Source organism: Mesoplodon mirus (genome assembly GCF_964341445.2).
Source record: "Mesoplodon mirus genome assembly, chromosome: 2".
Classification (NCBI taxonomy): domain Eukaryota; kingdom Metazoa; phylum Chordata; class Mammalia; order Artiodactyla; family Ziphiidae; genus Mesoplodon; species Mesoplodon mirus.
Genome location: NC_138977.1, coordinates 2765302 through 2778025, shown reverse-complemented (window position 1 = coordinate 2778025; position 12724 = coordinate 2765302). Strand labels below are relative to the sequence as shown.

Sequence of the window (12724 nt, the reverse complement as noted above, 5' to 3'; positions counted from 1 at the left end):
GGTTTTTGATCAATGCTCCAGGTCCAGAGGCCACGGTCAACAGGCTACTTTCAACACCTCGCCTTTCCATTCCCAGGCTTTCCTGCCTTGAAGAAATGGAGCCCTCGTGCTCAAAAATCCACCGTCCTCCCTGGCCGGGGCTTGCAGTTCACGGGAGAAGCCCAGGTTAATGTAGGTGGGGTTGGGGAAGGGGACCACCTGCTCTGACCGCTGTGCTGCGTAGGCGCCACCCTGCAGAGGAAGCCAGCCTAGTGTCCAAATAACCGGGGCGGGGGGGGGGGGAGGACAGAGGTGGTGGTGACATCGCCCCAGGCCACTCCTCCGGGTGGCATCCTCTCTTCCTCTCTCTCCTCCACCCCCTCCCGCCACCTCCATTCCTCTTCTCGCCCCCTCTCCCCACCACGCACTGCTTCTCAACATACAAACCTCAGGCTTCTACCAGGGCTCCCCTCCCTTAATAACCAGCTAAAGTCTCTTCCCTGGAGATAAAATTTTTAATTAGAATAAACGAACGGATGTCCTTGAAATACACCCAGCGTCAGCATACTCAACCAACAATGCATTTGGAATCAGTAGCAGTCAGAAAAAAAGTTCTTTTCTGAACAAAGGACCTTGCCCTCCTCTCAGATCTCCCCTGGGGTGAGGTGTGGGCACTCGGGCACATCCTCCTGGGGCTGGGGAAGCCAAAGGTCCCCGGAAGGGGTGTCAAACCCAAAACTCTTGAAAAGCCGGCTCTCTAATCTGTTCATCCCCTGACATCCTGGCCCATCCCAAGCTGGACTGGATGCAGTGGGGAACTTACAGTTTCATGTTTTCACTTCCCAGGTCATCTAAAAGAGAGTAAATATAAAAGTCATGTTAACGTTCAGTGTGTGTAACAACTTTTTATTTCCAACAGCTGAAACCTCCTCTACAAAGAGAGGAAATTACTTCAAGTAGATAACGTTTTGAAAGGAGCAGTAGTTAACCTCTATGTCAAACAAGGTCAGACTGCCATATTGAAATGAGGTCCCATCCACGTGAAAGCTGTTCTTTTAGATCTGGTGGTCCTCTGAGAGCGCTCCCTTCACAGCGGATGTCCATCCCTCTTGACTATTTTTACCCATAGGAAGAGGAAAACAGTGGTAAGATGGAGAAAGGAGGAGTTGAATAGAGGGCTTGTTCCTGGGCCCCCAGATGTGCCGGTTCAAACCACTGCTATCTCCTTGCAACACAAAAAACCAAACGTGACACTGTCCCTTTGTCCCGGAGTAGGACGTGGGTTATCAATCACCGGCTCCCCCGGGAACGCTCCTCTCGCCCTGCTCTTTGTGTGGGTGGATCTCTCACAACCTTCTGGTCTCAGTGAAACCAAGTCCCCCCTAAAACCGAAGGTCCCCTACCAAGTTTATGATTAATCTCTCTATCCAAATCTTCATTCTCCTTCTTGTTCCCTCTGACCTCAGTCCTGTGCTAACTGAGCACTAATCAACCAGAGTCAGATGACTGAAACTGCTGTTATCGATAACATCGTTAATGTACTAAAATTGCTGTCGCAGATCTCATCATTAAAGCACAAACTCAGGTTGTTTCTCCAGGGCAAGTGGTGCTCACAGACCCCCAGCCATGGACCACCTCGTCAGAGAATCGTCAACCAGAAACGTCCTGACTCCTAGAATCACGATTAAGAAATGTCACAGAAATGTCACAAGACGATGATTAATCGCAGCTTCTTTGTTCTTCTTTAAAAACACCCTTAACTCAGTGATCAAGTTGGACTGGATCTGAGGCTTGTCTCCCACCCCCTTGCTTGGCGCCCTGCAATAAATCCTTCCTTTGCTGCAAACTCTGGCTTCCTTTGCTGTTTCAGAGCCTGGCTTCCTGAACCGGGGGCACTCGAGCCCTTTTCCCAGTTACATCAGCTTATACTCTTTCCTTAGAGAGGCCTCCCCGACCTCCTCTGTCTGAAGTAAGGCCCATCTTTCCTACTGCTTCCCAGCTCAGATCCTCATGTGCTCCTTCATCGTGTCTGCCACAATTTGTCATTGATCAGTTTCTCTGTTTAACTCTTTTTTGTCTGTCACTCCCACTAGACCCTAGCTGCCAAAGGGCGGGGATCATGTCTGCCTTGTTCATGGTGGCATCCCCCAGCCCTACCCCATCCAGCTTGCACGGTACCTGACAAACACCCCATAAATATTTATTGAATAAATGAATAGGTCTTAATCTGGAGTGTCCAGCCCTGGGGTTAAATTCGTGCCCAATGTTTTGGTTTTAGCATCCTCATAATAGTGAAACTTCCAACAGGCCTGCTTTTTGTTGCTGTTAGTTGAGGTAAGTCAGGTAACAGTTTGCAAAATGGCTTGAATGCTGACCAGACTCCAGATGAACACGGGCAAGAATCAGAGCCCAGTGGCCAGACTCTGTTTCGTTTGGCAGGGGAACCAATGCACCCAGAGAAACGAGGCAGTGATGGCCAGCGAGTGGACAGCACCGCCCCACTGCACCTTTTATGATGTGAAAACCACTGAGAAGCAAACCACTTTGTAGAGGTCCACCGAATAGTCAAATGGTCTCCATCCTTAGCCATCAGAGGCCTCCTTTGTCTGGCAGGCAGAGGTGCAGGTCCTCAGCAAGGGAACCCAACCAGCAGGCACCTGGAACTGAGCTCCTGGCAGCCGGGAGCTGCTGTAATTTCCTGTGGGTTGGCAAGCTGTAATGGCACCGCTAACCCAGGAAAGTTGGGCACAGATGTCAGTTTCATGCCATCACTGCTTCCCTGCGAGGGGCTGTAGGTTGTGTCTTCCTGCCTCTCGGTAGGAATCTGAAGCTTCCTGCAGGTGCCTGACTCCTCAGACACTTAAATTGGGGAAAGGGGAGTATTTTCATCTCATTTTATATCCATGCATTTTTCATCTAAAATGTACAGGCTATTTCCTTAAGGGATTTTACTATAAATAAAGCCCCTATACAGCTGAACCTCCCTTACAGGTGACTCATAAAAATGCCCCTGTTTTGTCCCTCCCGCCTTCCCCTCCCTCTTTCCCTGCTTAATAACCCCTACAGCCCCACTGTCGAGGGGGTGGGGATTTATCTTTCTAATCTGGGTGCCCGCAGGCTTCGCGGTGAGCCAAAGCTAGCCCTGCATGCGGATGATAGAAAAGTTTAAAAACCCATTACAAAAGTGCTCCAGATGCACCAAACGCGAAGCTCCTGTAATCAGTATTCAAAGCGAGCAAAAAGCCTCCCGTGGCCTCGTCTCCCCTGCTCCACGGCCATTCCCCCTGCCCCGGTCGCCATGGCAACGGGAAAACATCTGGGAGAGCGCCCCGGGAGCCGAGCCTTAAACTGGGGGGCGGGGGGGGGGAGACCAATTACCCGTCCTCAGCGATCAGGCGCTGCCCGCTCCACTCCACCTGGCTTCTGTCTCCTTATTAATAGCCACCTACTCCTTCTGCACCGGGAGGCAGACGCAGGTCTCACACAACCCACGACCCGCACTTGATTCCATTTTCCCTCCCACAGCCCTGCCACTTCCTGTCGGCCTCCCCACTCCCTCCGCCTCCTTCAGTTCCCCCCTGACACCCACTTAGCCCCACTTAGCCCCCTGCTGGCTAGACTCCCGGGTGCAGTTGACGGTAGGATTGCAGGGCAGGGGTGGGCACGGGTGGGCACGGGGGACCCAGCAGGACACCGGCTCGCTTATCTGGTTTCTGTGCTAAACAGTGAGTGAGAGAGTGTCTTTCTGGAGCTTGAGCCCAGCCAGGTGTCCCGTAGTTAAAGCCTGTTTAAAGGGATGCTTTACTGCCAGCTGTTTCCCCTGCAGCTCTTTCCCAGAGATGCAGCACATCAGGACACCTAATAAATATTAAATGATAACAACTGCAAATCTAATGCCTGCAAGTCCAGGGAGAAGGACAATAGCACATTAAGTCACTACACAGTCTTCCCTTTCCTGGACAAGGAACCGACAGGCCCAAAGAAAAAAGGTAATTTCCAAACAGGTGAAGTGTGCTTTCTACAAATATTGGCCAAGTGCTCCCCGGTTGTCAAATTTAAAGACATTTCTTGGTGTGGAAGAATACAGCAGGCTCTATTCACCTGAGGACAGAAACAATGTGTCTATTCCTAACCGGAGACATCACCCATGCCCTCCCACAAAACATTCCTTTGGGAACTTTCCAAGCAAAATGCTGGTCTGACCCAGTACGACAGATTTATTTTTCCTGGAAAAATAAATTAAAAATATATTTAAATCAAATTCTGTTCATTTAAATATATTCTCCTTTTATTGACTTGCATTATAATGCTAAATATGAATGGGGGGACTTCAGTGGGCAGTGGTTGTGAACCTTTTCTCTGTCAGTCTGTTTGAAGAGAGATTCATCAGTTAACCATCTGAATCTATATTAAAGGAGTATTATTATATTTAATAATCTATGTTAAAGTAAAAGAAAATATTCCAATAAAGCACTCCTTACCAAAAACTTTGGTGATAAGCACTTGCTTTGAAATTCTAAGTTTTCCATTTGTGTTTTCTTAAAGTGAGGCATATTTAAAGTAAAAACGATATGCCAATTTGTATTAAGAATAATGTGCAAGTTTACTTTTACCTCTGAGAATAAGTGTTCTCTAAAAAAAAGTTCTCACATTCTTTCATCAGCTCATTCCTGCAACACATTTATTGAGCACCTAATATATGTGTTGGGCTAGGCATTCTGTTAGATGAAAGGGATCATAATTAGCTGACACAATATGCTGGGTACTGTTTTTTCTAAGTGCTTTAAAGAGAGGAATCCACTTAATTCACACAACAACTCTATGAGGTAGGTGCTGAGTTTGCCCATTTGACAGATGAGGAAACTGAAGCGGAGGTCATAGAGCTAGGAAAGGCAAAACCCAACTAGGCAGAGTATTCCAAAGTCTGTCCTCGCCACACTATTGAACAAGTTCTTAGCTCTCTTGGACCTTAAAGAGAACATAACCTAGTAAGAAAGAGAGACCAAAAAAAGGCAAGTCACCAACTTATGCCAGTGTAAATACTGTGCACAATAAGTGTGAACAGTCAAGAGGTGGTGATTAATGTTGCCTGGGGTGTGATTACTCAACTCTTCATAAAAACTTTAGAACTGGGCATTGAAGAAGGAGGTGGCAGTTTGCCAAGCAACCAAGAAGGAAATTCCAGACAGAAGACATAGCATCAATCAGGCATGGAGGCATCAGGAAAGGGAACAGCAAATACTGCCTGGACCGTGTCTGAGGTCAGTTCTCACTTGTGAATGGCTTTTGAATTTTGAGATTCTCCAAATAAAATTCAGTGAAAAGTCCCTTTCTGGATTTAGAGCCTCAGAGCATGACCATTTGACTAGTCAACCCCGACCTCTCCCTGACTCTATGACTCCATTAGGTAAGATCAGCTATAGGCTAGGGTTTGGGCAGGAAATTCTTACTTTCCCTACTTAAAAAAAAAAAAACGGGTCCAGGCAGCTCTGTTTGCTTTTTCTCTTTCTCTAGCTTACAAAGGAGCTCCCACGTGATGACTGTTATTCGGTCACCCTGAAATTGCAAGCAGTGGAGAAACATATGTATCTTCTACTTTCTTGGAATCTATTACCCTGCCATGAAAGGTAATGCTCTTCTCTGCTTCCTTCCCAGCTCGCATTTGCCCTACCTGCCAGCATAATGGAAAATGACCATTTACAGCTGCACAAGAGCTTAAAGCCTCTCCTGGTACAAGGATGGTGAGGGGGCCTGCAGGCCAAGGGCATGATCTCAAAGCCAGAGGTGCCCTGTTAGTGGATGTGAGGTACACAGAGTGAGTTTTGTATGCACATATAAATATGTATCTTATCACCCTCGAGTGATTCTTGGAATCCCTAAAGGCTTCAACTTGAAAATCTAATTGGAGTCACTTTCACCAGCACAAGCCAAAAGAAACCAAGTCTGCTTCGGACTCAGAACTATCCCGACACCTAGTATTTGATAGTCCTGGCATTGGAAGTGAATCCTCTCAGAGTGTATCTCTGACCCCAGGAATGTTCTATCAGATTAGTTTTCCATTGATGATAGTCATCTTTAGCCGATCAGGGGTTTCATTCTAAAAGTTAGCATAGCTTTAATAGGAATAAGAACCATACTTCACTCAGGCCTTTTCAAGATTAAGTGAGGATGGGGCATGGGGGAGAAAACACTATCTGTGACAAAGCACAGATGGAAGAATCCTCTTCTTGTGGCAATGAGCCCAAGGACTCCAGCCTTCCCACCCTGCCCTCAATCTGACCCACAGCTTCACCAGCCTAACTGTTTCCTCCAATGGTCAGGAAATGTTACGTTGACCTATTGGCCAAAATTACACAGGGCCCTCATCTAGATTAGATACAGAGATGGCAGCTGTGTATTTTAATTTTCAATTTAGGCTGAAAGCATTCTCTCTCTCTCTCTCTTTTTTTTTTTTAAATAGGAAGGAATATGGCATTTCTAAACTCTGGAAAACTTCATTGAAACAAGTCATTCATCACGTATTATTTTATGTAGCTGCTTCACTTAAAAACCTCTCGGTTTCTTTTCCCACACCATCCCAACTCCAGGCAGGTGTTAGGATAATACTTACTTGTCTGTAAAGCACTATGAGATCCTTGGCTAGAGGGCTCTGTGTGGAAGCAAAAAGTATTGTGTTTTATCAGTTATTCATTAACATATGAAGCAGTTTTCTGGAAATGGGAACAGGCAAAATATTTACCTTGTTTATTCCTTTTTCTTTTACGGTATACTACAAAGAGTATAACAGATAAAAGTAGGACGGCCAATAAAATCGATGGGATCAACCCCATTAATATAAACTGTAATTGGCCTGCATCTTCATCAATAAGGGTATAACTCATACTGACAGTGAATATTTCTGTGGTCACCGCATCATATACGTTTGGAGTCGTAACCTCTTCATCCGAGCTTCCCATGTCTGTGGGCATTTCTGCTGACAGCTCTGTTTCCTCCAGTTCTGTGGGAACACACACAAAATTGAGATTGTCACGGAGACAAAGTTAGTATGGTATGTTTTCAATGATTTGAAATTTATCCTACATGCATCCAGTGATAAACTTGATCCACTGGCTTTGGTCTTCCAGTTCAGTGTGACACAGAATACTATTGATGGAACATAAATGGGGCTCAACCTGGGAGGATATTGAACACGGATCAGAGCCCAGAGATAAACCTCCCACAAAGGCAGGCAGTTTAGACGCACTTAAGCCAAGGGCGTTGAGAAGCTTTGTTGTGTCAAGGGCGATATTCCAGGATATCCTATAGGGTATTTTAATAACATTGCTGAACAAATCTAAATTCCCTTTTACTGAGAGTTAAGCACTTGCCACGTAACAATTTTAGGTAGAAGGATTGCACTGTGTCCTAATTTTTTTTTTTAAATAAAAGTTTACCTACCAATGGAAAAGAATACTTTGAAATCAGGGTGACTGATCAGATGTCAGTGTAGGCCTCAGTTCTGCAGAGAACTAAGTCGCCTCTGAAGTGATCCTACAGAAATCCTCCTGGACTCTAAATAAAAATATAATGTGTATCTCATTTGTAAAGTGAAATTCTCAAGGGGAAGTTCCCTTAGAAACTAAGGAAACTGCACCAATATTTAAATTTATTGAATAACATGCATCTTTAGAACTTTCCCTATTAATAAGCTATACGCTGGTTTATTCTGTTGGGACTTCAGATTGTGTTCGAAAACATCCGTGGTTCATCACAGGATAGGAAAAGACTAGTAGCTAGATGATTATTTGAAATATCTTTCCTCACCTGGCTCTGTAGTGACCATGGTCAGGAGAGCCCAGGTGTTCTTCCCATCGTGGTACAGTGTTGCCTATCATTCAGGTGGGGTCCAATGAGAAAACCAGCATATGAGCTGAGGCTACAGACAACTTATCCAATGGGATAATTTATGTGAAAGTTCTTTCTAAGGTGAAAGTTACTCTGCAAAGGAAGATGTCCACTTCCTGAAGCCATGTTCAGGCATGTTAGGCCACCACCCAGAGGGTGACTGACTGGGCATGGCAGGGTCAATTAGTCCTCAGCTCTCCACATGACTGCATGACAATGATTTATAAAAGTATTCCTTTGATCACAGTCTAACTTTTCAGTTATATAAACACTTCAATTTCTCCAAAGACCAGGGGATCCACTTGGTAATCATATCTGTTAGTGCCACCCCGAACCCTCAGAATCAATTACAAACTGCAGAGTCTAAGTAACTGGTGTTCTTCTCGTGTATATACTGAAAGCAGGATTAAAAAATATCTATCACTTATTGACCTCTGCCTTCAGGGTTAAGTGACTTTGCCCTATATTTATGTCTTTGAAATAAGGTAAGTCAATGACGTATTCACACATTTGTTAAAAGCTTTGATATATCATGTATCACCCTGGACCAGGAAAAGATATTTGTCCATCAGGACAATCTCCTCCTTAAAATCACCCTGCTTGCAGATCTACTGGGACCAAACAGCATTCTTCACTGGTAACCCAGGCCAGCAAAGACTGGATGCATTTGGGGGGGACGGGTGGGCAATGGGAGGAGCAGTGGCACACACACAAATGCAGTTGGTGACAATGGCCCTATTCCTTGAAGTCAGTGCTGATGGACCTTCCTCCAATAACCAGACCTCCTTTTTATTTCTTCTGTTTATTTACTTCTGCTACGGCTATAGCTGCTGCTCTGATTTCAAGTTACCTTTTCAGATAACTTACTAAGACCCAAGCCCTGTGCTCTGCCTTGTACCCAGATTATCTCATTTTGTCCCCACCATTTTTTCAGATAGAAACTGGGCAGGGAGCTTATACAACTAGCACACAACCACAAAACTATCACAGGGGAGTGAAGATTTAAACCCAGGAGGGGTGATTGCAGAACCTGAGCTTGGAACCTCACACAACATTTTCCTTCCCATCAGGCAGGAATGGAATGATTACAAATCATGAAGTGGTAACCAAGAGAGGGAAACTTGTGTTCTCGCCCCTCAGCCTACAGGAAGGTGGATTTCTGGCACAAAGGCAATGAGGGGCTCTCACTGGACTCTTGCTAAGCTCCTCAGCCCAGGCAGCTGTGAGCAGAGCTGCCCAGAACAACAGGACCTTTCCAGCCTCTCCACGGAAGGCGAACAATTTCCCAGTAGAACACTCAGAGCTCTGAGTCACACTTGACCTGTTGCCCCAGAAGAGGAGAAAATGGGAAAGGAAATAAGCTAGCAAAAATAATGAGGGTGTTTGGACAATCAGGCATGAAAGAGAAATGGAGAGAAGCACACAGATGGTCCTGGGTTGTGCACATTTATTTCTCAGCACAAGGGACAATGCTGGGCACAGGTGGCTCTTAGTGGCATTTTGGAGTGAAAAGGACTGGAAATTTTCTCCACAATGTCCCTCTTACACACACCCTAACATATGTTTTCCATGTTAACCATCATTTACTCTCTCTGATTCTCTAGTGACTATTTAAATAAATGACAGTCAAGGGTTCTCTGTGTGTGTTTTATTTTTCTTTATTCTGCAAGCCTTCATCTCCAGACACTCCTGTGACATCCTTCCTCACATCCCTCCCTTCCCAAACAAGACCATAATAGCTCCAAATAACAAATAACGGTCATTTATCAGATGCTGATAGTATATGCTAGGTACTAGGATAAACATGCACCATCTAACTATCTTCACAAGTTCATTGTTCACAGTACAAATAAAGAAACGGAGTCTCAAATGTCTCGCCCTGTGGTACAACCCTGATATTTACACTGTCAGCTGTACTGATAGAGTTCTTTTTAAATTTTATTGAAGTGCAGTTGACTTGCAATGTTGTTCATTTCTGCTGTACAGCAAAGTGACTCAGATATATATATATATATATATATATATTATATGTGTGTGTGTATATATATATACACACACACACACATATAATATATATATATATTCTTTTCATATTCTTTTCCATTATGGTTTATCACAGGATATTCAGTATAGTTCCTTGTGCTATACAGTGACCTGGGAAGAGCCTCTCTCGCCTCCAACCCTCCCTTTCCTTTTGTTGTTTATCCATCCTATATATAATAGTTTGCATCTGCTAATCCCAAGATCCCAATACTTCCCTCCTCCACTCTCCTCCCCCTTGGCAACCACAAGTCTGTTCTCCATGTCTGTGAGTCTGTTTCTGTTTTGTAGATAAGTCCATTTGTGCCATATTTTAGATTCCACATATAAGTGACATCATGTGATATTTGTCTTTTTCTGACTTATTTCGCTTAATATGATCATCTCTATATCCATCTATGTTGCTGCGAATGGCATTTCATTCTTTTTTATGGCAGAGTAGTATTCCATTGTATATATATATATGCCACATCGTCTTCATCTATTCATCTGTTGATGGACATTGAGGTTGCTTCCATATCTTGGCTATTGTGAATAGTGCTGCTGTGAACATAGGGGTGCATGTGATATGTAGGGCTTTGAAGCTGTGTTCCCTTGAGCATAGGTGCCAGTGACGGTGAGGGTTCTAGTCACTTAGTGGTTATGGAAATTTGGGCTCAATGTTCTAATCTGTACAACTAAGGAATGAGACCCAAGATCCCATTTATTTCCACAGCTCTATGTTGATTCTAAAGCATTTATCTTGTTTTTAATTAGACTTTTTGAACAGGCACTACACACATGGCACTAAGCTCAGAGAAGACATTTCACTACACCCTTTCCCCAGCCACTCAGTTTCCCTCCCCAGAGGTAACCACTGTTTCTGCCAGAAAACTCTCTGTATATACAAGTGTAAGTATCATTTCCTGTTTCCTTTTTTGACACAAATGGTAGCAAAATTTAGATACTGTGCTGCCCCTTGCTTTTTTCACTTAAAATTAGATCTGGAAGATGATTCCTTGTCTGTATACAGAGAGCTGCCTTTTCCTTCCATTAGTTGTATATATCACAACCTATTCCTATTGGTGGGGACTTCGGTTATTTCTTCTGTATTTGTGTTTGTAGGTTATTTCTTTTGTGTTTCCCATGACGTTGCCACAATCGCCCCTGCACACCTGTCAGCTTGCACATCTGCAGTGTAGCTCCAGACCGGGGAGGGGAGGTTGGGTGCAGCACCAAACTGCTCTTGGGGGGGTCTGCCCTCACAACTGCTCCAAGACAACTCCAGCCAGTCCCTGCGCGATGAGAATTGGCAGAAACTGAGTTGGAGAAGGGCTGGGTATGCAGGGGGTCTGTGATGGAAAAGTTGAAAATGTTGGGCATCAGCCCAAGAGTTTGTGCCAAGAGCATCAAATGTCATCAAAGCGAGAGCCGGAAAACCAGGGCGGGCCAGGCATCTCTAACCAGGAGCGAGTCGCCAGGGGGACAGGAATCCCAGCTGTGAAAACGCTGTGTGTCCCACAAAGGCCCACGCTCAGGCCTGGCGTTGGTAGTTTGCTATTTCCTCCGTCCTCTGCCCACTCTGTTTCCCCATCTCTAGACTGATCTATTCTCTGTTGCGCAGGAGACTAATCTGTCCGGTATAACTTCTTCGTTTTGTCTTCTTATCTAAATGTAGACATATTTCATGGAAAAAGGGGTGCAGCCAGGGGTTGGGGGGTGGTAAAACTGAAGAAGCTGCAGAAATAGGGAGAGGACCAAGCGTGAGAGTGGAGAGAGGCGCGGCAGCCAGCCAAGTGCACAAGAGGAGAAGCAGAAGAAAGGAGGAGGACCATGGCTGAAAGCAGAGGGGCCGTGTCAAGGGCAGTGGGCGTGGCTTTGAGCCCCGCCTGCACTGCTGTAGGGGCTCGAGGGCGGGTCTGCCGGCACCCCTCTTCCCTCCAGGGGCCTTAATCACGCTCTCTCCAGTGACCCCAGTGCAAACCTCCCGGGATTCTCCCTTCCACTCTCTCTCTCTCTCTCTCTCTCTCTCTCTGCTCAGATAATGGAGCATTAATAGGAGATAATGGGAGTGGTCATGTGAGCGATGAAATTAAGCTGCAATACTTCCCTTTACTTTTAATCCTAAAATCCTAAAATGGCCAGATAATTAACTGCACAGTGTAGAGAGTCACTTAGAAACGACTATTGACAATATCCATGCAAACACAGCTGGGATGCGTATTTCACACATCTGGCGGGGACCCTGGGAGGGATCCTCATAAGTGGGAAAAGAGGGAAAATGCTTGAGGTGAGCCTGGCAGCCCAGCAACCAGGTGGACACCTCGCCCCTTTGTCACCGCTCCGAGCATCGTCCCCCAGTGGAAGTGACTCTGTTTCTCGGTGAAGCAAACTAGCTGACTTCTCTTTTTGAAAATGGAACAAATGTGCGACCAAGCTCTAGTTCTTAAAGTTAAAATAAAAGTCCTATATATCAACTGCAAGGTTGCCACACTGATATTACAATGTAAAATAAAACAATGAGGAGGGAATGTTATTAAACTCAGAATATCGGGAAGCATGTTGGACCTCAATCAGACGCTCCATTCTTTCACTTGTTATGTCGATTCCATACACAGATTGTTGAAACCATCTTATAACTCAGGTAGTGAAATGAAGAAAACACGGCAGGCGTCAGGTATTCAAATGCTGTCCTGCTCGGTGGAGAAACTGGATTTAATAAGGATTTCAAGATGCTCAAGAAACCAAACCCAAGAAGCCTGCCCACTTTCCATTCCCCCGTACCTCTGTCTACAGCAAAGAGTCAGATTCATGTTAGAAGGAAGAGATCAAACCAAACCAA

The 12724-nt window shown here is 45.2% G+C and overlaps 1 protein-coding gene across 3 annotated transcripts in view; it reads right to left on the bottom strand.

Moving 5' to 3' along the window:
- Positions 1-12724, bottom strand: part of TMEM154 (transmembrane protein 154) — a 45024-nt gene that overhangs the window by 15691 nt on the left and 16609 nt on the right. For all 3 annotated transcript variants that reach the window (XM_082605543.1, XM_082605544.1, XM_082605542.1), the window contains exons 2-4: positions 6719-6976; positions 6590-6628; positions 803-830 (exon numbers count right to left, since the gene is read on the bottom strand). In XM_082605543.1, coding sequence (XP_082461669.1) covers positions 803-830; positions 6590-6628; positions 6719-6976 — 325 coding nt within the window. The remainder of the gene's footprint in view (positions 1-802; positions 831-6589; positions 6629-6718; positions 6977-12724) is intronic.